We start from the raw sequence: 26,585 nt of genomic DNA on the forward strand, positions 1-26,585 counted from the left end.
TCAGCTGCCTGTGCTACTCATGCTGGGTCTCGAGTGTAATAGACTGAAGAAATGAGATGTAATCATCTGTGTGGAATACCCTGAGCTCCTTGCTCTGTAATAGATTCGGCCGGCAGATTTCCATATTCTCATGTAGCCCATAGTTCATAATTAGGTTGTGCGCCATTCTGATTCTGTGAGGCTCCATGGGATGATGAGCAGAGGTTATTGATCAATGTCTCCGGAAACATTGATCACTTACAACTCTGTTAAGTTTTCCCAGGTTTTCCAAATATGTTGTAACTTGTAAAATTTTATGTGTTTGAAACTGTGACAAGATACCACCTTCAGATACCATTATTGATGATGTCCTAATTGTTTTAAATTGTGCATCCGACGTGACAGTTATCAGCTCCATAGTCATAGTGCATTCCCTATGACTGGTCAATACTGCTGAATGACACTCCTGATATCAATGAGTTTGATGTTATATCAAATGCCACTCACTTGGTATTTCTTTGATGTGGGAGACACTGTGTTCACGTTGTCTACATTACAGATGGAGGAGTTTTGACTTCACTACCCAATGGTATATTCAACACATTATAGCCAATTTTAATTCATGCTATGTCATTCAGATTTAGTATTTATCGATGTTTAAATGTGTGTCTAGAGAACTTGGTTTTCATTTCTTCCTGTAATATATTTGTAGACTCTAATTTTATTATCCATGGGCATTATTCAATAGTATTTAGACCAAAATTTCTTCCAGATTAATAGGGAACTGAGTGTGCTCATTAGTAATTGAACATGGGAGGATTGAATGCTAATGAAAGAATGGTCAGGAAAAGGTATACGCATGCGTTTGTCTCATTATACACAAATTACGAGCCTATTTGCCTGTAGCGAGATGAAGTCAATTTGCTCAAACAATCATCAAACGCGAAGCAGTCCATGAGATTGCAAATGGAAAGATAGAATTTTGTTAGGGAATTGTGGGTTTTATATCTTCCAATAGTTATAGTAGTTAATGATAGTTATAGCATGATCTGAGAATCACTGATCTACATTTTCAATCTTACACAGTTAGGGGGATATCGCTGCAACAGTAATCAATATGTCTCCTACTTGTAAATTCAACTCACTTTCAACAGGCAAGAATCGAATCTGCTCTGATACCATGTTAGTGAAATAGGATCTATAACTTGTAATAGCACTTGTGGATATTTGATGTGTTTTCCAAGTTACTATTCCAATGAATATATATATGATATAAAGAGGCATGCCTCTTGAAGAGACATGTCTCTTTAATATATTAACTTACATTAGTTATAATTATAACACAATTAATATACTCTCAATATATTATAATTAATATACTCTCAATATATATATATATATATATATATATCACTCTTAATAAGTTAATTATTTCATATATAACATTGTCATATATTATATATCTCATATATATAAGATCTAATTTATCCGATAGAATTATAACATTAACAAATACTAAAGGGTCTTTTAGAGTGGTTTATGATGCCATTTGGTCTCACCAATGCTCTTGCTACCTTCATGTGATTAATGAATGAGTTGTTTTGTGATTAATTGGACAAATTTGTTATCATCTATTTAGATAAGATAAATTTATTAATGTTCATCAAGAGGCCTACAAGAGGGCCTAAACTACCAAAAACAAACAACACAAAAAATAGGAGGAGCACCAAATAGTGTCCCAAAAAAGATATACAACAAGCAAAGAACCAAAGAACCAAGGCAAGAGGAAGCCACCAAAGCCAACCAAACAACCCAACAAACTAGCTGCTCCAATCAGTTGGGAAAATGTCTAGAATTGATGGATAGGCCATAAGACAAGAGATCCCAAAACATCTTCGAGATCCCTTGGAAGTTCTAGAAGAGGCCTACAAGAGGGACCAACCTAAACTACCAAAAACAAACAACCCAAAAAATAGCGGGAGCACTAAATAGTGTCTGTAAAAAAAGATGTACAAAGAACAAAGAACCGAAGAACCAATGCAAGAGGAAGCTACTAAAGCCAACCTAACAACCGAACAAAGTAGCTGCTCCAATTAGCTGGGAAAAAGTCTACAATTGATGGATAGGCCATAGGAGGAGAGGTCCTGAAACATCTTCGAGATCCCGTGGAAGTGCTAGAAGAAGAAAATCGCTATTGAGTGGAGTATCTACGGGGTCTCACAACCTTGGGAGATCCGAAGGGGGGTCCATCACCCTCTTGGTGGCCTGCATGGGGGGACCATAGTAAAGGAGGAGGTGATGAGATGATCGTAGTGCGATCTTGGGGGTTGGCGGGGAGGGGTGGAGAGGATCTGCTGAAGGATGTGGTCCTGGAGCCTCCATGTCTCTTGAATATAGAACAAAAGACACCTTTGATTTGTATATGTGAAGAAGGTTGGTAGAGATTGGGTCTCTCTAAATAATCAATGAAATCTCCTTGTGATCTTGTAGTAGATGAGGCATCTTTAAATGAAGTGAGTATTTGTCTAAGCTTCTCTCTAGTCAAATGGTGTTCGGTTTGGATGAGGAGCTAATGGGAGCCCACTTTGAAAGAACCAAGAGAGGTATGAAGAGCATGAGACCAACCATGAGAAATTTACTAGGGGTGTACAAGGACCTTGTTGCTCGAGGAAATGCCCTGCATAAAATGCCATCATAGTACGAAGCACCATGGGGGACAAGTCCAACTTTTACAAATATACTGTGTGTAGATGTCCATTCTAACATGTGTGCTTAACTCTTGTCAGGAAGGCAAAAGAAGTGACGGGGTATCTAGGGAGTATTGGAAAGGGGGGAGGTAGTTAATATTGATCCTGATAGACCCCAACAAAGATGAGGTTTGAGTGAACCAACAATGGGCTCGATTAGTGGGGTCTGAGTGTGCAATAACCTTTGAAGATCAATAGGCCAAGTAAGAATTTTAATGACGCCTCTCCAAGGAGTCTACGAAGCCTCGCTGGATGCAAGAACCAAACCTGATTAAAAATAGTACCAAGTCTAAAAGGATGGGCACCAAACTTGGCCAGGACAAAATTTGACTCAAGTAAAGACTACCCCTAAACCACAAAACCATATAGCACAGTCGGTTTGATCAACGTTTCCAAAAGAGTAAGCTTGGAACTCGTGCCTTGGAAATGATGTTTGAAGTTAAACCACTAGTCTCAGCTGAAGCAATCTCAATCACCTTACCTTGGAATAGAAAGCAGAGGTGAGAGGCCTTAAGATAATTGAAGACCGTCACCTTCATCCTGCTGAGGTTCATTGTTAGCTGTTGAAGATTGTAGAAAGAAGCAAGGCCATCAAGGAGTCTATGAAGCCCTTTTGGAGAGTGGCCATAAAGACCACATTTTTCGTGAAGAGAACAATAGAGATCAACACCTTGTGTAAGTAACAACAGTCCCGAGGGAGGGAGTGTGCTTGCAAGAACCCCTCCAACTCATCAATATAGAGTCCAAACAAAGTGGGAGATATAGGGCAACCTTATTTCATCCCAATGGTGTCATGGTTGAAGTCTCACATTCCGTGAGGGGTCTTGATGTGACCAACCACCATCTCATAAAGTCTCATGATGACACTCAAAAGAGTTTCCAAGATACCAATATCTTGCAATTTCTGGAATAAGGTTGTCCTTGGAACTGAGTTCAATGCCTTGCAAAAATCCACAAAGCAATAATAGGCATTTGAGGAGTGATGGCGTGCTTCTTCAATAATATATGAGTCAAGATGTGATCCATGGTTTGAAAATCTGGTCAGAAGTTTGCTTGCCCACTAGCCCGAATATCTCTGATCAAGCTGTTGGGAAAGAAAGTCGTGTAACAATGTGCCATATAGTTTAGAGGAAGTGTATGTCACCATGATGGTCTTGTAATTGTTGGGATTTGATGTAGGCTTGGCCTTGTGAGTCAGATGAATGATATGATGCAACCAAGAGGGGGGAATCCCATGGAAACAACCTTGTTAAGCAACTCTGTGAGAATGAGCCCAAAATCATAATGCTGATCTTGATGCTAGAAACTGAGCCCCTCTATTATGCATCCTGCAGATGTTCTTGATTATCAGCTTTTGCTTGATTTTGATAAAGTTTTTGATACAAAGGCTTAACAAACACGACATGGTTCCACCACTTCCTATCGTGTTGCAAAGCAAGGTCAGCTTGTGCATCACTCTTGTTGGATATCTCACCATCAACAATCTCAAGAGTTTCCTTCTCTTTTGCGAGCATTGGAGTCCAATGCCAATATTGCAAGGAGGAATTATGAGGATTCATAGGGTATGCATATGATATATTATTAGTTATTAGCTTAATATTATCTTTATTATTTTTAATCTTACGCCAATGTCAAAAATAAATTGCCGAGATACTAATGTCTCGCAATTTCTGGAATAAGTTTGTCCTAGGAACTGAGTTGAATGCCTTGCAAAAACTCACAAAGCAACAATAGGCCTTTGAGGAGTGATGGCATGCTTCTTCAATAATAGATATAAGAGTCAAGATGTGATCCATGGTTTGAAATTTTTTTGGAATAAGTCTGTCCTAGGAACTGAGTTGAATGCCTTGCAAAAACTCACAAAGCAACAATAGGCCTTTGAGGAGTGATGGCGTGCTTCTTCAATAATAGATATAAGAGTCAAGATGTGATCCATGGTTTGAAAAATCTCTGGAATAAGTCTGTCCTAGGAACTGAGTTGAATGCCTTGCAAAAACTCACAAAGCAACAATAGGCCTTTGAGGAATGATGGCATGCTTCTTCAATAATAGATATAAGAGTCAAGATGTGATCCATGGTTTGAAAATCTGGTCAGAAGTGTGCCTACCCACTAGCTCGAATAGCTTTGATCAAGCTCTTGGGAAAGAATGTCGCGTAACGATGTCGCATATAGTTTAGAGGAAGTGTGCGTTACCATGGTGGTCCTATAATTGTTGGGATCTGATGTAGGCCCGACCTTGTGAGTCAAATGAATGATATGATGCGACCAAGAGGAGGGAATCTTGTGTAAACAACCTTGTTAAGCAACTTTGTGAGAATGAGCCCAAAATCATAATGTTGATCTTCTTAAGCACTACCATGAGTTGATGCTAGAAACTGAGCCCCTCTATTATGCATCCTGTAGATGTTCCTGATTATTAGCTGCTCCCTGATTCTGATAAAGTTTTTGATACAAAGGCTCGACAAACACGGCATGGTTCCACCACTTCCTACCTTGTTGCAAAGCAATGTCAGCTTGCGCATCAGTCTTATTGGATATCTCACCATCAACAATCTCAAGAGTTTCCTTCTCTTTTGCGAGCATTGGAGTCCAATGCCAATATTGGTAGGAGGTGTTCAGCCTGTGGGTGAACAGGAAAGAAAACATTTAATCAATGCAAAATAATATTCATTATCAAATGCTTTTTCGTACACAACAATGATATTTCATACAATGATAATGATGCCAAAATACATAAGTGTTCACGACATTTATAATGCTTGAAACAGTGCCAATGAAACGACACAACCATGTCCGCATCGGTAATTGTCTAACTACCCTTTTTGCCGGACAACATCATCCCCCCCAAAAAAGAAAAGTTGTCTCTTGGCGACTTAAAAAACTAACAAAATTAGGAGACAACAACATACAACATAGAAACAATATAGACTAGGGAAGAGGTGGCGTTCGTGAAGTGCTCTGCTGGCGGTGCAACTCGTACACTTGATCAGTGCAAATGTGTAAATCCTTCTGAGTCCAGGTGTTAACCTCTACTGCCTCCTTCAGAAGAAGCGCTGTGTCCATAGCCTGGGCCTTAGCTGTCTGCAATTCTTGCTTGACCGCTTGTGGTCTTTGTTCAGCCGTCTCCATCTCTTGCAAAAGCGCTGCGCGCTAGGCTGCCCACGCTACCTACTGGCTAACCAATTCAGTAGCTAACTTCTCCCTAGTTTCCCTCTCAATTGTCAGAGACCTCTCAGCTGCCATCCTCTTTGATGCCCTGTCCGCCTCTGCACGCTTATGAGCATAGTAGATGCCTTTATATAACCCCATTATCTCATGTGCTAGCTTCTTCATCGAAGTGTTGCACAATCCCAACTCAGGCTCTGTAGCCCAATCAACCAACATCTCCGGTGTTTCCACTGTTGGCCATCCCTTGGCCTCAAAGTAGGAGCAAAAACGCTCAGGACAAACCCTCCGAATATAAGCTCAGATCAAATGTAACTCCCTCCTACGAGTCAAAGCCTGACATGCAACGATGCATCCTTTCTCCATCACAACTTGCATAGCTTTGAGGTACGCCTTGCATTTATGCTTATCCGATCCATAATCCTCTTTTCCCACATTCTCGATAGTCCACTTCTCGTCAGTATCCATTCCTGCCTCACCTGCGGTAGCCACGTCCACATCCAGTGCTGCCTCCTCTCCGGGCGCATCTTAGCACTGTAGTACTCCCACCTCCTGTGGCTCCAATATGACAGTTGCTCCTAGGGATACCTCTCCATGCCTTGGGGATTGAATGGAAGGACTGACCTCTCCAGGAATGAGTTGAAATTGTTGTTGTAGGAATGCACTGGCTCTATCCATTACCTCAATCTTCTCGGACTGTGTTGCTTGTGTCGGCTCAATGCTCTCATTTGGCTGTGTTGGCTGTAACGGCAGAACTGGTTGTACTGGTTGGGTTCGTTGGGCTGGCTAGGCCTTGGCCAACAAAGAGGAAGATATGGTAACCACAATGTTAGGGCCAATCACATCAAGTCGAACTTGAGGTTTGGGCTCTGGCACTGGCATCTCCAATATCTCTGTGGCTGGCACTGCTTGTGCAACTGAGTCTGGCGAAAAACTGTATAGAGGCATAGCATCTGTCGTGGCCATCTGTGAAGTCATAACCTTTGTTGTGGTCGTCGTTGGAGTCATGATGATCGACGCATGTCTCTGGCCAAACAAAGGAATGAGCGAGGCAGCGGCTGTCAAGTGTGCCGAAGTTGGCAATTGGAGAGGGGTGAAGAATGTGGACTTGTTGGCCGCCGCGTCGCTGCTAACTTTTGCTGAGGTACTCTCTTCCTCAGAATCGTTCCCATTGCTCTTTGTGGTTTCTTTCCTTCCGCTGTCCATGTCCCCATGTGCCTCCGATCCCTGTAATACTTTCTTCTGCTCGGCCACAGTTCCACCCGTGTCTAAATGTCTCCAGTAGAATATTGGGGGTTCTCCTTGTGCCAACTTCCCCCTCGGTGGAATTTCAAAATTGTCGATTAGAACTTGATGAGGGCTACCTCCAAAAACAAGCTGATGGCATGATGCAGCATGAAAAATGTCCGATGTTGGAGAGTCATAAACTGCTCCATCCTGTCCTCGAGGACCGTGGCCCAATCATTCATGCTACCATTCATGATGCCGTTCATGAATGTAATTTGCAGCAAGGCTATATCTGAGGCCCGACTTGCTCTCGTCAACCTGCTTTTAATTTATCCCATCAAACTGAATTGTAAGGTGTGATAGGTCGGCCTTCACCTTCTGCTTCTTACTGCTGGATGTTGTTTGGCCCTGCAACTCGGACTTCGGAAGCCAACACACTCCTATTCTTTTCCATATTTGCCTTCAACTAATTTTTCCACTGCTTTCTTTTTCCAGTGGACTCCATAATAATGGTCTCTTTTTTTGTCTTTTAATGTAACCACAAGAAATGGTTAGGGTTTGCTCTCTCTTTTTGTCTTCTGCGGTAGTGATTCTCCCGTGGCAATGGTTCCCACGTTGAATGCCTTTGTTGTCCTCTACTTCCTTGCGGATATTCTTTTCTTCCCGCAGATGCTATGCTTGCAATATGGTTCCTTTCCCCTGGAATGTAGCTTCATCCTTTTTCTCCTTCAGCGGATACTCTTCTTATAACTTCCCTTTTTTACACCAATACTGCTATCGCAGACTGCCCTTCTCCACGGTGGATGCTCTATACTTGGCGGTTGGGTTACTCTCTCTTCTTCTTGTTCTCTTCCCTACCTTCTCCGCGGCTTTACTTTGTGCTACTGATTGACCTTGGTAAATAAAACTTCTTGCATAATAACCTCCAACTTGTTGTACATTCTAGTTCCGGCCACATGGGTCCGTGGGACACAAGTGTCCCCAGCCACATGTTCGAGGACACTTAGTGTCCGTGGTCACATGGGTCCGTGGACCGCGAAACACTTAGTGTTTGTGGTCACATGGGTCTGTGGGACTCTTAGTGCTTGCGAGACATTAAAATCTACTTTTTTTAAAATAATTTTTTACTTCTTTTTTCGTAAATTTTTTTAAAAAATTTTTTCTTCTTCTTGTTTGGTATTGCCCATTTCGCCTTCTTTTCGTTCGTAATATATTTTAAGCTTAGATCCATCGATGGCCTCAGGGATTTCTTGCCCGTCGAGTCTCCATAGTTTTATGGATCCATTGTCGCCGACTTCTCTCACTTTATACGGTCCAAGCCATTTAACCTTGAATTTCCTTGGTTTTATCTCGTTACGACCGTTGTACTGAAGCAGGAGTTGGCCTGGTTGAAACCTCGTCCGTTTCAAATGTTTGTTGTGTCATGCTTTTCTACAGGTCTACACTACTTTTGTCGCCCATTCACTGTTAATCTACGTTCATCCAGTTTGTTCAATTGGTATAGGTGTTCTCGTAAACTCTCCATATATCTTTGAGTCTATTGTCAATTGCAATTCGTAGATTTAGGACCATAAATTTTGTTGGTACCACAGCTTCTTGGCCAATCATCAACTGGAACGGTGTTTGTCTTGTTGTGACGTTGAATGTGGTACGGTAGGCCCAAAGCGCCGAAGACAACTTTTCCTCCCTGTCTGCTTTTTCGACGCCACATGATTTGTATATGATGGCCACCAGAATTTCATTTGTGGCCTCCACGTGGCCATTGGCTCGTGGGTAGTAGGGACTTGACAAAGAAGGGAAAATCTTGAATTCTGTTGTCAATAATTTGATCACGTGGTTGACAAAGTGACGTCCTCTGTCATTTGTCAACTGAATAGGTATGCCATATCGTGTGATGATTTGTTCATACAAGAACTTAGTCGTACTAATTGCAGAATTATTAGGTAGTGCCCGTTCCTCTACCCACTTTGTTAAATACTCCGTGGCTACCACTATGTATCGGTAGCGTCGGGCCCTACTCGCCTTCAGTGGACGGACGAAGTCTAGTCCCCAACCTTCAAACAACTCTTGGGCGTGGGACGGGTTAATGGCATGAAGTAACTCTTCAGTGGTTTGCCGACTCTCTGGCATGTAAGCAGCTCAACACCCATTCCCGTGCATCGTTGTACAGTGTGGGCCACCATAACCCGACGAGAAGAACCTTCCGTGCTATTGTGTCGGGTCCCATGTGGCTGACTGCCTGCCCTTTATGTGCTTCCCTTACAACACTTTGCACTTCTTTCTTAATTACACATCGCCATAGTATTTGATCATGACCCATCTTATAGAGAAGACCATTTATTAGTTGAAAAGTCTGGCTTCTTAAGACTAGCTTCCGCCATTGACTTGGCGGCATCTCTCTCGGAAATTGGGATGTTGATAGATACTCCCCTATAGACTTGTACCATTCGCGAAGAATGGTGATTTTGAATAAGTGTACATTCGAAAAATTGTCATTGACCCCTTCCGGCGGCTCCCTGGACTTGATTTAGAAGAGCTGGTCGGCAATGACATGACTCTTCCCAGGTCGCACAATGATGGTGAAGGTAAATTCCTGTAGTAGCAACAACCATTTGCTAATTCTGCCTTGGATGATTGGTTTGTTCACCAGGTACATCAATGCTTGGTGATCCATGTAAAAGGTAAATGGTGTGGCCGATAGATAAATCCTAAACTTTTGTATCGAGTACACCATCCAAGAGCCTCGCTTTCAGTGGTGCTATAATTCCTCTTGGCTTTCGATAGTAGTCGACTTGCGAAATACACTGGGTGATGGAGACCATGATCTCTAGTTTGTGCCAACGTCGCACCTATGGCGAAGTTTGATGTGTGGACGAGGACGTGGAACTCCTTGTCCTAGTTTGATACGTCAATATGGGTGCTCTCAACAATCTATTCTTCAATTTTGCGAAGGCGGTCTCCTACTTGGAAGTCCAGATGTATGGTTCTCCTTTTCGTGTCAACTTGTCCAGGGACAAAGCAATTTTGGCATAGTTCTTTATAAACTGTCTATGATACCCAATGTGCTTGAGAAAGGACTTGACTCCAGATATGTCCGTTAGGGCTTCCATTTCTACTATCACCCATACTCTATCGGGGTCATTTTTAATCCTGTCTTGCAAACAATGTGTCCAAGTAGTTTTCCTTGAGGAACCATGAACCGACATTTCTTTGGATTCAATGCCAACCTCGCCCGTCGACACCTTTCCATACATTCCTAAAGTGCCTTCAAGTGGTTGTCTTGTCCATTGAAAATGGACCAATCATCCAAAAATGCGTGGAAGTTGCCTATCGACATTTTGTCGAATATGTGCAAAATGATCCTTTGGAATGTGGCAGGTGTGTTACACAATCCAAAAGGCATTCGGTTGTACGCGTACACTCCATCCTCCACCACAAAAGTAGTTTTCAGTTTGTCTTCCTCAGTGATGGAGATCTGGTTATAGCCAAAGAATCCATCTATGAAGGAGTACATCTTGTGTCCAGCCACTTTTTCCAGAGTCGTGTCAGTGAACGGAATTGGGAAGGGATCTTTTACTGTGACTGCGTTGAGGCACCAAAAGTCCACACATCTCTGGATTTAGATTTCGTTCTTCTTCATTGATATCATGATTGGTGACACCCACTTGCTTGTTTGAACTTTGAATATTATGTCGGCTTCCAACATTTGTTGAATTTCCTCCTCTACACCGGCAGTGTAGTTTTTGTTCATTCTGTATGGACGCTTCTGCACAGGTATGGCTCCGGGTACCAATTGTATACAGTGGACACACATCTTTGGTGGGATTCCCTTTAAATTCTTGTAAGTCCATGCAAATACATCTTTGTACTCCAAGAAGATTTTGAATGCCATGGCCTTCAGTATCGGGTTCCAATCATCTCCCACAAGTATGTTCCTTAGATTCTCTGCGTCTCTGAGATTAGTAACCTCTATGGACGGCTCTTCGTATCTTATGTCTTTTCCTTCAAAGCAATGGGTGGGACTCTCATTGATCTCTGCATTTCCTTCTCTGTATTCCACGAACTATGGTGGGAATACCTCCTCATCTTTGGGTTCCTTGACGCCCAACATGTATGCATGGAAGAGTTCATAGTCTTCCATCTGCCAGTGAAAAAGTCCATTCAGTGAACTTGTCTCATCCTCTGAACACTCCTCCAGCTCTCCTCTAGCTCTAAAATGCCTTTGTCATTCGGATCCATTCTTCCCTAATCTATCCAGTGCTCTCCGTCTGACTCGGACTCCGTAGACGATGCCATCTCTTCACTTATCACTTGAGTTCGGAGATCAATCGCAAACTTCTGCCCTCCAAATTCCATTGACAGGATATTCTTCTTCCAGTTGTGATTTACTTTTGCGGCCACCAGCCATCGTCTTCCAAGAATGGCGTCATATCCCTTTTTCTTCAAGGGGATTACTACGAAATCTAGCACAAATGGCTGCATCCTGATAGTTACTTGTTGAGCCACTAAGGTCCCTAGGGGTTTTATCCTCTGTCGGTCGATGTCGAGTAGGTTGAATGTGGATGGCCACAGGGTAGGCTTTCCCAATTTCCTCTACGTTGACCCACCATCCACGATGGTGTCCGTCAAGATGGTTTTGAGGATTCCTATCTTGACCACCATTGGATGACGACCGTTGCTTATTGTCAGCAACATGGGACCTGTCACGGACCCTCCTGGTACGGTTGGTTGTCCTTTCGTCTTCGACGTGTGTGCGTGGGTATTCAGTAATGACGTCCTTAGTTGTGGTACTACTTGTAACAGGTCTTGAACTCTAACGGGCACCTCCATTTGTAGGATTTGATTGACCAAGTTGTTTTCTCATTCCAATTGCCGAGGAATAGCATCTTTCATATCCTTCGTAGCTTCCATTGCTTTTTGTACGTCCTCCCATGCCTCTTGTAGCCTTTGCTTCTCCGTGCGGGGGTTAGGATAGGTGGCCAACTTAGCCTGGTTGTGGGTGACAACTAGAACCTTTTCCTCGTCGATGTTAATAAGATTTACTTGTTTCGGGCAATTAGCATCTTCTTGGTCCCCTGGACCACGCCATCGACGTAATTTTTGCGGAGTGTCATTCTTCAGACACTCTTTGGTGAAGTGGCTTGACTGGTTACATGCCCGGCACTGGATTGTGGGCCTTCCCTTGGAATCATTTTGTATTTGATTTCTGGTGTCATTCCTACCTCGTCCTCCTCAGCGGTTGTTCCGGTAGCCGCTAAATGTGGCATTATTGTTGCCTTGGGTTTCACTGTTTGTGCTAGAAGTGGATGGTTGTTCTTGTGTGAACAATATCTGTTGGCTTCTAGTCTTCATGTTAAACAAACATTCCTTTGTAGAATGACCTAGGACTTGACAGATATCACACATTGCCTTTTTGGGGCACGCTCCCTTTGAATGACCTTTTTCTTTGCAATCTGTACACCAAATTTCTCCTTCCTCCGTGTGGCCACTGGTTCCCATCATGGATTTGAATTCCTTTTGCATCCGTTCTAAGTCTTTTTGAAGTGCTTGTACTTTCTTGCTGGGCTCCTCCTCACTGTCTGCACTGCTACCCTCGTGGGAGGATTTGTCACTCTTGAAGAAGGATGAAGATTTACTTCTCTTCTTCTTCTTCTTCTTTGCTGTTTTGCTTTCACTTTCTCGATTTAGGGCACGATCGTATGCATCGATGTATGACGTGGGCAAAACTATCTTCATTTTTCTTCTCAATGCTCCGCGGAGGCCTTTTACAAACCAACGTTTCTTTAGTTCATCCACCAGTTGAGTACACATCCGGCTAAGATCTTTAAACCTTCGATTGTAGGCTCAAACAGTGTCCTTCCCTTGTTTATAGTTGTAGATTTCTGCTACAACCTCATTATCATCTTGGAGCAATCGAAATTTTGCTTGGAATTCTTTCTTCAGATCATCCCATGTGGAGATCTTTGCCTTGTCCATGTTGGAAAACCAATCCACCGCTACCCCCTTTAGGCTGGCGGGAAATTGGTTCAACCATTCATCTGCATCTGTGATCGTGTTGGCGGTCCATATTGTTTCGCACGTACATCAATGCCACACGGGATCTTCCTTCCTGTTGCCCGTGAACTTCAAGAGTTTTTACTTTTGAGACATAGTGCTTCTTGCCCTTTGATTATCAGTAGATCGTGTCGCTAAACTATTAGAAATTGATCCCGACGGGTTACTTTGACCACTGTGCAGTGCCGCTTTGGCACTTCCTTTTGCCCCAGTGTCTTCTATCAGCCTTGCCTCCTCTCCTACTTCACAGGTTCCCTCTCATAGTGGTGTACGTGATGAATGTAAAAATTGCTCTTTTGTCTCCTCAAGCATTGCCAATCAATGCCGCGTTTGTTGCTCCGTCCTTGTTGTTCTGGCGCATTGAGGCACCCTTCGTTGGTTCCTGTGAATCCCGCTACGACCACCACACTAGGCGATTCCTCCGACTGCCCCTTAGTCTGTTCCCCAGTGAGTTGTCTTATTCTCCACCCTCGTTTGGCTTCGCCATGCACAATTTGTAATTCGTCGATTTCTTCCCTCAAATTCCTCTTCTTATTTAAAAGATTGGGCATTTGGCATATAGTACCACTATAAAACAAAATCAAAACAGAACACACTTTTATTTATTTATTTTGTATACATCATGTGTTGACTTATGCAACAATTACAGATTTCTGAGACCCCTGACACCACGAGGCAACCGCTCATTGTTCAGTTTTTTGACGCCATGCATCTCTCTCATAGAATTTCTTCAGTCTCCTGACGACGTTCCTCATGTTCCTCTTCCTCCTAGCGTCCCTTCTGTGCTATGTAGGCTTTTGCGATCAGACAGGGAAGTTGGTCTAAAAATTTATTTGTGGTTGGGCTTGCGTGCATAGCATCTCGCACATTGTCTGTCATAACCTCGTTTTCCATGACTTCTCTCCGTATGAAAGTTTCTAGATTGATGCGACACAGAATGTGAAAGTTCTGCGTTGCCTCGTGCTCTCCTTAAAAAAATTTCTATTTCGTTGTCGCCATTCGTCTTCCGATTGTCTTGTATTGTTATTCCCATTTATCTCCGTCCTTCCATACTACTCCGAATTCGAACTAGCAACTTCGCCAAATGTTCAACCCATGGGTGAATAGGAAAGAAAACATATAATTAATGCAAAATAATATTCATTATCAAATGCTTCTTTGTACACAACAATGATATTTCATACAACAATAATGATGCCAAAATACATAAGTGTTCACAACATTTATAATGTCCGAAACAGTGCCAATGAAACGACACAACCGTGTCCGCACCAATAACTGTCTAACTACCCTTTTTGCTGGACAACAGGAGGAATAATGAGGATTCATAGGGTATGCTTATGATATATTATTAGTTATTAGCTTAGTATTGTTTTTATTATTTTTAATCCTATGCCAATGTCAAAAATAAAAGTCAAAAGTGAAAAGTAAAATATTGGTTTCCTAGTTGTTGGAGGTTAGCATAAATTAGTATGTAGCTACACATTTGTTATTTGATTATTCCAAATCTCACATTGAAATATGTAATAATATTATAGATTGAATTATTTCCCATCTCACGTAGAGATTTGAGAAATATTTCTAGATGCTTTATTTTAGGCATGGTAGTGCCTATAAATTTGTAGCCTTCTCTTCTAGGAGGCATTGGAACAATGAAAGTTTGCAGCTTGTTTGCAGGGAATTTTCAATTTGCTTAAAAATTTATTCTCTGACTGCCGAGATTTGTATCTCATCGGTAGAATTAAATCTCTGTTTTGCTGCTCATTCTTTTTCTTTTTTATTACATATCAACACTAATCCCGAATGGTGGCTTGTCATGCTACCCAACTATGTGGCACCCTCAGGGCCTTAAGTAGTTGTGTGCTTTATTTATTTATTTTTGCATTGTTTCTATCATGTACAACCTATGCAGAGTAGTAACACAAGCATTAAGCTCTTTCAGCACTTGCATCAGTACAAATGTTAGAATCTACAGTCTATGGTTTACCACCTACACAGTTTTTTACTTACTTGCAGTTTGATGTCATTTTATCACTAACGAGTTGTGCAACTAATCTGTCTGTCCATTGAGCCGTCTCCTTGTACACACAGAAAACCTTCACTTGCCTCCATTTGACCCCCAATCATATATTCTTCCTTCCAAACTTGTGAGCATTATGTTTCCTCCAAGTATTGCAGTTCTCACCATTGAACTCCTGAGTGCCTTTCAATATTATGTTGGGTAACAAAGCTATCCCTCTTGTTACCCAGAGACACAGAAATGGAGATCAGCTTCTCAAGATCTTCTATTTTTGTTGGAAAGAAAATCAGCAAAAGAACTCTAAAACCAGGTCTTTGCCAAAAAGTGTCAAGGAAACTGTGTGAACCAGCAACATGGTTTTGTGTAAAGATCATCAAACCCTTGATGGTAAAGAAAGCTTCCTTTTTTGTTCTAAAAGATCACCAAAAAACAGAAAACAAAAACATTTTAGGGAAAATCATGCAAAAACCAGAAAAAAAGTGGTAAAAATCTTTGATTTATTTACAAATAGAAAACTCTTTTAAAAATTCAGATGAAATTTCTAGTGTAAGTTCATTAAAAAAATTCTAGAAATAAACTTTGGGCATCGAATTCACAAATTTAATTTTTTTGTCAAATAGCTACCTATGCTCTGATACCTTGAAATGATGATTATTGTTAATTATAATGGAGATGAAATCTCTTTAAATAGTGATTACAGGCAGAGTTTTTAAAACGGAAATGAAAGACAAAAGAAACATTCTAAGTAGGAATTAACTACATAAAAGAAATTACCCCAGCTAACAAACTAAATAACCGTTATAGATATATTACAAATAACTTAAATAGTTTTTACATAACTTCAACCTCCTTTAGTGGTATTTGTAAATTGCACATTGAAGTGTAAAGTTGTAAGTACTCTCTAGATTGTCATTTTCTTTAAGACTAAGGCTAGTTATATTTGTGGTTCTGCGAACATGCTAAAAACAAAAAATCAGCGAGCAATAAGTCAGGTCAGTAGCCTCTCATAGGTGTCCAGAAGCCAGTCACACACTTTAAGCTTAGTCATACATGCAGCTCTTGAAACATGTTAAAACCAGACAAATCGGCTTGGATTATCAGACCAGCGGCCTGTCAAAGATGTGGATCAACATGGCAATCATTAGAAAAATTAGGCCATCACATCATGCAATCTTTCACAGGTTCTGGTCTTTTTACTTTCTATAATTGAGGCAATGGCACAACACACACTGAAATGCGCCAATCTCAGTCTCAGATGTAGCAGCTCACTTCATACATAGATCTGGAAGATTTCAGACTACATGTTCTGATACCATGTTCATAATGAGATCCTGGTCAGAAAATTCTGCACTTAGAGTATTTAATCACAAAACTCAGTAAATTAAATCACAAAAAGTTAAATGAAACAATAATACATAAATATGCTTACCTACAGAGATGTGCTGAAAATATGAATAGCAAATGTGCAGTGTTCAACTCTCAACTTGCAACTGTCTTCTCATAAATCTGAAAAGAAAATGCATTCCACTAGTCAAAACTGGAAAGAGTTAAATCATTTGCATGCCTGGAGGGCTAGAAAGAAACTAAACTGCTTAATCTAAAAATCATTCTTCTGAAAGTAAACATCAGCAAAGTCTGAACTTAAGCTTTTAAATCTGGAACATTATTTCAATTTAGAAGAGGATCAGGCTAGCTTATGGATGTGCAGCCTTTCCTATGCTACTATTCAATAACAAAAGAATGCACATCCTTGTCTATGTAACTGGGCACGTACTTTAAATATTCCCGCTATTCTGATTTATCACTGCTGTGCTGTTACTATGAGAATACTAAGTGATTTGTCAAGATAATAACTTTAAAAAGTATATGACGATTCCTCTATTTTGAATATTTTGTTTTATTTGTGTTTAATCATCTAAAATTAAATGATAATCATATGCCTTTTACTTACCAAGAAATTTCCCTTAACATTTCTATTTATACACTAAACTTTATAGTTTATACACTGTTGCCTTTTTAGTCTTTCTTCAACGTTGTAAAAAATATCGGAGAATTAATTGTTTCCCTTTTCCCTATTCATTTAATGATAATCGTATGCCTTTTACTTACAAGGAATTGCCCTGTTATACAGTAAACTTTATACTCTCTTGCCTTTTTTACTTTATAGACTTTAGTCTTTCTTCAACATTGTAAAAAATATTGGAGAATTTATTGTTTCCCCTTTTCCCATTCATTTCAAAATTCTTCTTAATGCTCTACTTTTATATTCTCCCTTGTCATACTAACCCAGGCTTCAGGAGCTCAGAATTGTTGCCCAGAAATTAAAATGTGGGAAACATGTGTATTTTGTTTATAATTTTTTTTTTTGTGTGTTGGCTTGGAGTATTCATAATTCATGGTATTCACTAGTATGATTTAGTAGTGGTAATCAAATACTACTCAAAATGCCTTGTGTATTGCATGCAAAAATGTATATTTATCATCTTCTTGATTTTTTAGGTTGTTTCTACTAGGTTGTCTTTGATGTAGACAACACCTAACAGCAAGGTGCAGCTGGTTGACTTTTTTTTTGGACAGTGATTTTCTGATTACTAGAATTTATGCATATATTTCTTTTCTCAATTCATTAGCAGACTATTGTTCCACATGGGTATGGAAGTAATTTCAATAGAGGTTCTTGAAGAGGAAGAATTTGAACTATTTTGTTCACAGGGCTGATGCTTTGGGGGCTTTTTTTCTGCAGCTTGTTGTCAAGCTGACAAAGGACATAATTGAAACGTTCCAAATTTGTAACCACATGTTCACGTACTCTGACTCTTTTAATCCAAAGCGATACCTTACAAATCCATCTACTGCTGTCCAAAATGATGGTGCAGACAATGTGAATTCAGACCTAATCCTGACTGTTAATGCTGTACTGGTGAATTCTGATGCCAATCGCAGGTAAGATGTTTTGTTAAATTGTATTGGTATGTGAGACTGCTGGAGATGCTATAAGAAGAATATTCATAAATAGAGGTTGTAATTGTAATGTCTTCAATAGGTTCGTGGTGCAGTAATACCCAATGCTTTTAAGTGCATGTAATGCTTGCTAATTTTATTCCATAAATGTTAAAGTTTATTTATACATAAATTAAATAGAGATGGAGGGGAATTTCATTTCTAGGTGTGTATTGTGAGATTATGAGAGATATAATTTCTTGTAGAACAATAGTTGAAGAGCTTTTATTCTTCATTACTGATTTACTTTTCATTTGTGAGTTGTTCATGACATCTTAGAGACAATTTTGTGAATTCTTTGTGAGTCGAAGTTTATTTCTGAAATTATTTGTGTTAGTTTAATTATGCATATACTAAATGGAGTTGGAAGGGAATTTCAGTTTTAGTTTTGTAGGAAGAGATTATGGGAAGCTTATATGCTTCCTTATTGGTTGCTTTTTATACCTTTTGAGTAGTTCACATTATAGAGACAATTTTGTGAATTTTTGACTATTGGATTTCACAGTCCGTGAGATTATGAGACAGGATTTTTACCAGATCTTTTTTTAGAAACCTGTCTCATAATTATTATATAATAATTAATATCTTTTTGTGGTGTATAACACTTCCAGATAACTTATGTAATATGTTTACAGTTTATAGTAAATAATTAAGACAACAAATTTTCATCATCCATAACATTGGATATGAGTGTTTCTGTATTTTAACTAAATTAACATTGAGATGGTGAAAGTCATAAACACTCATATCCAATTTTTATATAATCAATGACTGTATATCCAACACATTGTTCCATATATATTTATGTCTGTAGTCTGTACATCTACATTTGTTTTGTTGCTTTCTGAATTCCCCGTCAGGTGGTATGGTGTTTACTGTTTGTAAGATGTGAAAAATGATTGTCTCAACATTTGCTTCACCTTTGTTAAAAGTTTGTAAAGCCCGGGAAGAAATCATTTCACAGGCAATCCCTTTTTTTTTTGGGCTGGAAGTGCTGGCTGTCTAGGAAAGTTGTTCAAGGTGAGTGTGGTGACCCATTGAGGGCATTTGCATAGCTTTTGGAAGTATGTGGCAGCTGCAAAGTTTGATCCATGTAGTTATACATTAGGTCAAATTTGATCTCTAATTTTCAAGTTCCTATTTGGTGGAAATGAAATGACAATTGTAAACTGTTTATGCTTGTGTTGAACATTGAGTGACAGTGAAAAAAAATTGGCAGTTCAAGCCGACAGTTAATTGAATTTAATTTGTGCAATAATTAGTTTGTAATTTTATGGGAAACAGAATATGAAAGGTAATCATTTACGGAAAATGAAACAACACAGGAATGTAAACTTGAAATTTGAAACATTGCTGTAGGGAATCTCAGTTTGAAACTGTCAATTTACCAGTTCCATTTCTTCCTTATAGCTCAATGTTAAGTAACCATTTCTACACTTGACATTTTGTTGCCTAGCAACTTCCTAAACATACAAGTCATATAAGCAAAATATATTTCTCGGTAAAATTAATTAACAGTGAAAAAGATGGGAAATGTTGGGCTAGGGTTAAGGTGCTTGATTGACAACATAGGAGTGATGGAAGTGAATGTATAATAATCTTTTTATTGAAGATAATACATGTCATCAATTTTATTGTTAGATTAGAGATATATTTAATAGCATAAAATCTCATCTTGATAGCACAAAACAAAATTTACCGTATCTTACACTATGAGGTAACCATATATTCTTGCATAAGCTTGGCTACTATATTTCTTTTGTGTTCTAATAGGTAGAATGGGTAGTACTACAGTATCCATGACTCTATGTACAGTCCCCAAATTGCGGTACACCTGATTTTTGCCCAAATAAAAATTCCACCACTTAATTTGTTTACTAATAGTATTTAACATGCAACTAACTTAAATATCATCACGTACTTTAGTCTATAGCTTCATTTCTGATAATCAACCATAGTGGGGATTGGAGAGGAGAGTGTGAGAGGGGAGCACGATACGGTGCTTGAACTATTCACCACAATCAACCCAAGGGCATGATATTACACCTCTTAGCTCATAAGTGGCAGGAACTCTTGTCCATCTGACATTGGGTGGGCTACCTAGACGAGGAATCCGTTTTTGTCCTCCTAATTGTGTCTCCTTACTAATCGATACATGATTGATTCTAATCTTTAGTTTTACAACCAGCAACCAACCATCGTAGATTGGAGAAGGATGCACAGTAGGATGCTCAAAACATTTGCCGCAACTAAGCCCAAGTGTGAGGTATATCACCCCTTGACCTTCAAGTGGCAGGAATTCTTGCCCATCCAACATGGGGTGGAGTAGTTAGATGGGAAACTAGTTTCTACCCTAACAATTGTGTCTCCTTACTAACCTATACACGACCGCTGCTATTCTGTCATTTCAGCTCTAACAAGCAACCATCCTAGGGATTGGAGAGGAATACATAATGTGGTGACCAAAACTATTGATGTCATTTAACTTAAGTATGTGATGCACAATAGACTAAAGCATGTGATGTTATTTTACCTGCTTAAATTGCTATCATATGAATTAACTAGAATAAACTAGAGAATACTATTAGTAAACAAATTATGTTGTGGAATTTGTTACTTTGGACAAAAATTAGGTATACCCCAAGTTGTGGGTGATACTAAGGCATGGATAATGCAGTATTACCTCGTCTAACTATTAGCACTCGAAAACAATAGTAGCCAAGCTTATGGAACATAGTGTAAATTTTGTGTCTTTCTTGTTTTGTGGTACCAAGTTGAAATTTTTTGCTATTGGAAAATTTTCCATCTCTAATTGAATAATAAAATTGAAAAATTCACCACTTAGACCGTTACAATATGGAAACCTATGGTTGTATAAAGTTTAAACATCTGAAAACTAGGTAGTCTCAATATGGAACATTAGAAAACCATTGAAATCTTCGATTTTATGCTATAATCAACCACTTTAATATGCTTAAGAACTATTTTAAATTACCATAAACATCAATGAAATGAACACTATATCATCATAACATAGCAGCAACAAACAATGACATAATCAGCTACAAAAGAAAATTTCACAGTACAGGATTTACATAGAGAAACCTTTGTGGAAAAAAACTCAACCAAGAAGAGAGGCCTGGCAATGTATAATCTTCAAGAACATGATTATTTTACATTCACTTCCGTCACATGTTCGGCAGAGCCTCCAACCTTTCTTTGACAATCAAGGGATGCTCAAATTCGTCAAGAATTCCAATATTCAATGAGTGTACTAAGCATGTGGAACTGCATTGTCACTATAGCAAACTTGTAGATGATGGATCAGTGTTGTCATATTATTGTCCTTTGGGAGATAGAAATGTAAACATTCTTACAAAGTCTTTGCTTTCTAAGAAATTTATTACACTTTGGGATAAACTTGGTGTGGTTAGTAGTTTGAACATTATTAAAGTATTCTCATATTGTAGTGGTCAAATAGTTTCTAGAATAAAAAGTTTTATGTAGTCTCTTCTGCTTTAGGTTAATCTTGAATTAGTCTTTATGCTTTATTTAGTTTTCACTAGTTTTAGTTTCTATTTTTTTACTATTTTTATTTTTGGATCATTGTTAACCTAGATAAGAAATTGTTTGCTTCTTATTTTATTAATTGGATATCTTGGTAATTATGCAGTGTTAAATTTTCACAATAGTTGACACATGGCTAAAATATGAGAGTGTTATATGGCATATTAGAGTAGTCATTTGTGATTTTTCTTGTCTGTTTGTTTGTTTGTACTTGGTGTTTTTTTTGTCATTATAACATTTTTTTTAATGAATTAGGTACATTGTGAAGGATATACTGGGACAGGGAACATTTGGACAGGTTGCCAAATGTTGGACGCCTGAAACAAATAGCTTTGTTGCAGTCAAGATAATAAAAAATCAGCCAGCTTACTACCATCAGGCACTTGTGGAGATCTCTATTTTGAACATGGTAAGAAAGCAGTTGTTTGTAGACTGCTGAGTGGGGAAAAACGATTGCAGCTTTTGTTATAGTGATCATGTTTTTTGTTCTTTGGCTATGGCAGCTTAATAAAAAATTTGACCCAGAGGACAAGCACCATATTGTTCGCATCCTTGACCATTTTGTGTGTCAAAGACATCTCTGCATTGCTTTTGAAATACTTGGAGTAAATTTGTAAGTATGTTACAGTATCTACAGATTGCAAGATGATTGATGTATTAAACGTAGAATTATGAAAGAAATTATTTTTAATGGGACCCTGTTTATTTTGGATCTCTTTTTTATTGTTTTGTTTTTTAATTATATTAGTAGGTGGTTGTTTTCTTGAAATTATGTTTTGTAGTTAAATTTCACTAGATATGACTATTTGAGTTATTCTTGATTATATTTAGTTTCTTGACAATTTTAACTATTTGAATAATATATCTTTTCAACAGGTTTGAACTACTCAAATTGAATCAGTACAGAGGAATATCTCTTAACCTGTTAAGGTTATTTGCAAAGCAGGTGCCATCTGGTTTATCTTTTCATTAATAAGAATCTCAACATTTAGCAATTTCTTCTCTTGGCAATGTTACGTTTAATAACTTCAAACCCATTTTCTGTTCTTCATCTGAACTAGGTCATTGGAACTTGATATTTCTTCGGTGATTTATTTTTCTGTCAATTTTGGTTATATCACATGATGATTATGAAGTTTGATGCATGAAAATTACTTGTGTTTTCTTATTTGTGTTATTATTTTCAGATCCTGGATGCATTGCTTGTGCTGCGAGAAGCAAGTGTTATCCACTGTGATCTGAAACCTGAAAATATACTTTTATCAACAAGGTAGTATGCTGTTCTCTTATGTGCTAGAATTTTGTTTCCTCAATGGATTTTTAAATGAAATAACGACATTCTTGATTTGTATAATGCAGTCTGCAGTTAGCAGAAATTAAACTTATTGACTTTGGGTCAGCATGTATGGAGAATAGAACAGTTTACTCCTACATACAGGTTTTTTCTTTGTAATATTTGGCTCTTTGTGATTTAATGCTCCAAAATTTTCTGGATCATGAAATGAACATACAACATTGTCATGTCATGGAAATAAATTTCTTAATTTTATCTTTTTCATAAAACAGTGTTTTTTGTCATTTCTTATCACAGAGCCGTTTCTATAGATCTCCAGAAGTTCTTCTTGGGCACCCGTATCCTTGCAAATGTTGCTTCTAATGGGAGTTCTTTTCATTTTTATTACATAATCAGTTCTTTTCATTTGTCTTTTCTTTGTTAGTTTTGAGTGATTTGATTCGTAGCATAAATCATATGAAATGCAGGATAGCTATTTATACAGATATACATAATTGGAGAGCTAATCAAACATCTTTTCTAGCTCACATTTGTTTGTCTAAGTTCAATATATGTTTTTGATTTGCTAGCTGCTACTTAACTCTTTACCAGATATACAACTGCTATTGATATGTGGTCTTTCGGATGTATTGTTGCTGAGCTCTTCTTAGGCTTACCCCTGTTTCCAGGAGCTTCAGAATATGATCTCATTAAACGAATGATAGAGATACTTGGGTAAGTTTATGGTGCTTGTACATAACCATCATGCTCAAAATGTTTGCTTAGGAAAATCTTTACACTTAGTATGTGAAAAGGGGAAAATTCAAAATTGCAGTGGAATAATTCTGCTCATGTTGCTTTTGACATGGCATTTATGTAAGATTATTTTTTTCCAACAGCCATGAATGGGGGAAACTTAACTGATCAAGTTAATTCAAAATTAACACTTCACAATTAACGTATAATTTTTAATGATTGGCTCCTCTGTTTGCTTTCTGCTGACTTGCCTTTGTGAGCATAATCGCTGCAATTGTTATATGTATTGTTGTTTACTATACTTTCCCTTGTTTTAATTTTAGACATTCAATAAATGATATATATATTTTTTTCTGGTGTAAAATATCCAAATTTTATGATTGTCTCTTCTGTTTGCATTCTGTTGACTTGCCTTTGTGAGTATAATCCCTTGTTTTAGTTTTGGACATTCGATAAATGATATTAGTCTATCTCCGGTGTAAAACATTAAGCTATTAAATAGTTTGTGTTTTTAATGAACACTGCAAGATGCTTGCAGATGTCGAGTTTATATGTGAAGCATTATATTCCTCTGGTGATTTATAAATAAACTCCTGAATTATGAATTTCCTTACTCAGAGGTCAGCCACCAGATCACATTTTAAGGTCTGCAAAAAATACAAATAAATATTTCAAGCATGTAGGTGCTTCGTCACGGTTAGATGATAGCCGCACTACAGAGGGACAGCAAAGTGGATATCGTTTTCTTAACGAAGCAGAATATGAAACAGTGAGTCACATGTTGTTCTATATTTCCCTTCTGTGTCTCCCTTGTTTATTCATGCACTATGTCATACTTCGTAAATTATTCTGCATATGCTTTTGTAATACATTATTTGGTTTGCTGGTTTCACATGTGGTATAACTCATTGCCTGACATTTTCATGATTTAGAGAGAAATGAAGAAGCCCGCAATAGCAAAGCGTTATTTCAACTACGAAACACTTGAAGATATTATTTTCAACTACCCTCACAGAAAAAAGATCACCCAGGAAGAAATTTTCAAAGGTTAGCATGTTTGTTAGTTGTCATTTGAAGAAGAGTACTTCACAACACTCTGTTTGTTTTTCTTCTACTCAAATTTGTGTCTAGCTACTGATCATTGAAGTTGAAGTGATGCAACTATCAGTTAGTTTAGTAGTTTGTTTACATATTAATGAGTCAAACCTTCAAAGTGCTTACATACTTACACTTATAACTGGGTGCCTACGATCTAGCAGAGAATCAAATACGCTTAGCATTTGTTGATTTCTTGAGAGGCCTTATTCAGTTTGATCCAGTTAAGAGATGGACACCTCGGCAGGTGACATTGTCTTTAGATATTCAAGAATCCCTTTTTCCCTCTTTTATCAAGTATTGTTTTGTAATACTTATTTTGTTCATGGTGTTTACTAGTAGCAGTACCTGCAATGTTGACTATCAGTTGTGCTGTGCAGGCTGCACAGCATCCCTTTGTGACTGAAGAAGCCTTTACTGGACCCTACAAGCCCACTCCAGAAACACCTCGCACGGTAAGGTGTGGGCCTAAAATTTAACACTCTATGCAGATAGTCTAAATTCAACACTTGTTAACCTGTGACCTCTTTCATATTGTAGCCTGTATGTCAGATAGTTATGGTGGATCACAATCCAGGTTCAGGCCACTGGTTTGGCGCTGGTCTTTCTCCTCAGGTTATTATTTGATATTGTTAGATATCTCATCTTGCAATTATTCACTAGCCAGTTTCTCAATTTGCCATGGTATAATTGTTTACTGTAGTAGATTTCTCATTTTTTTTTTTACTAATTTGATAGTTTTATGTTTTAACTAAATGATCAGGTCACGAATATGAACAAAGGCATTCGGTACAATAGCCCACAATACCAGCTGGCTCCTTTTTCATATGCAAGCAGTTATGGTAGTCTTGGAAGCCACGGTAGTTATGGGGATGGTGTTGGCTTTGGAAGTAGTTTTGGTAGCTATGGCGACTCCAATAATATTTATACCGGCTACCGGCCAACTGCGGCTGGGATCAACAGTCAGACTCAGACTACTCATGGTAGTTCAGGTCTTGGAACAAGCCCTGACACAAGATGGAGGTTGTCACAAGTTCCTCCCGGGCATGCACTTGGTGTAAGTCCCTCCAGTGCCATGTTCAGACCAATGTCATTGGGAGCCAGTCCCTCTCAGTTTACTCCTCCAAGCTCTCAGATGCAAGGTTCATCTGGCTCACCAATAGGTTCACCTGGTAGGTATGGTCCAACATCACCTGCGAGGAGTGGCATCCATGTGACAGGTTTGGGTAAAGCAGCTGCCGTAGGACAGTATCATAAACGTAGAGGATTGGGGATGCCTAGCAGTTTGCATCTGCCACCTCAGGAGAATGTAGCACAACATTGGCAGGGTCATCAAGCCAGTTTCCCTGGAAATGTGGATGCAGGTGTTGCTAACTCTGCAGATGGAACTTCTAGAGGTGGTTATATTAGTTCGCCTCGTGGTGGTCAAGGAAATGCTCATCTTCAACACTGGAAACAAAAAGGTGGAAATGGAACGAATACAGCATCAGTTGTATCTAATGCTGAAAAGAATGCCAGTCCACGTGCTTCTGGTTCATTGGGTATTCTTCTCACCTCAACAGAGTTGACTTCTGAGGGATTGGAAAGCAATTCACCACCACCCGATCCTGGAGACTGGGATCCAAATTACAGGTAACAGAATGGAACAAAATTGATTGAACTTTTTTGAATGCTAATTCTCAATTTTGCTTACTGTTCTTG

General features: G+C 38.8%; 1 protein-coding gene across 1 annotated transcript in view; it reads left to right on the forward strand.

The window, feature by feature from the left end:
- Positions 1–26,585, forward strand: part of YAK1 (YAK1-like protein 1) — a 60,716-nt gene that overhangs the window by 15,234 nt on the left and 18,897 nt on the right. Inside the window, exons 2-15 of the mRNA XM_089815565.1 lie at positions 17,937–18,136; positions 22,016–22,169; positions 22,264–22,373; positions 22,637–22,706; positions 22,948–23,030; positions 23,120–23,198; positions 23,352–23,392; positions 23,646–23,768; positions 24,408–24,558; positions 24,722–24,836; positions 25,049–25,131; positions 25,265–25,339; positions 25,425–25,499; positions 25,648–26,516. Coding sequence (XP_089671691.1) covers positions 17,937–18,136; positions 22,016–22,169; positions 22,264–22,373; positions 22,637–22,706; positions 22,948–23,030; positions 23,120–23,198; positions 23,352–23,392; positions 23,646–23,768; positions 24,408–24,558; positions 24,722–24,836; positions 25,049–25,131; positions 25,265–25,339; positions 25,425–25,499; positions 25,648–26,516 — 2,228 coding nt within the window. The remainder of the gene's footprint in view (positions 1–17,936; positions 18,137–22,015; positions 22,170–22,263; positions 22,374–22,636; positions 22,707–22,947; positions 23,031–23,119; positions 23,199–23,351; positions 23,393–23,645; positions 23,769–24,407; positions 24,559–24,721; positions 24,837–25,048; positions 25,132–25,264; positions 25,340–25,424; positions 25,500–25,647; positions 26,517–26,585) is intronic.

This window comes from Cupressus sempervirens, chromosome 2 (assembly GCF_028749045.1).
Source record: "Cupressus sempervirens isolate cs-2001-9-10 chromosome 2, ASM2874904v1, whole genome shotgun sequence".
In the NCBI taxonomy this organism is placed as follows: Eukaryota; Viridiplantae; Streptophyta; class Pinopsida; order Cupressales; family Cupressaceae; genus Cupressus; species Cupressus sempervirens.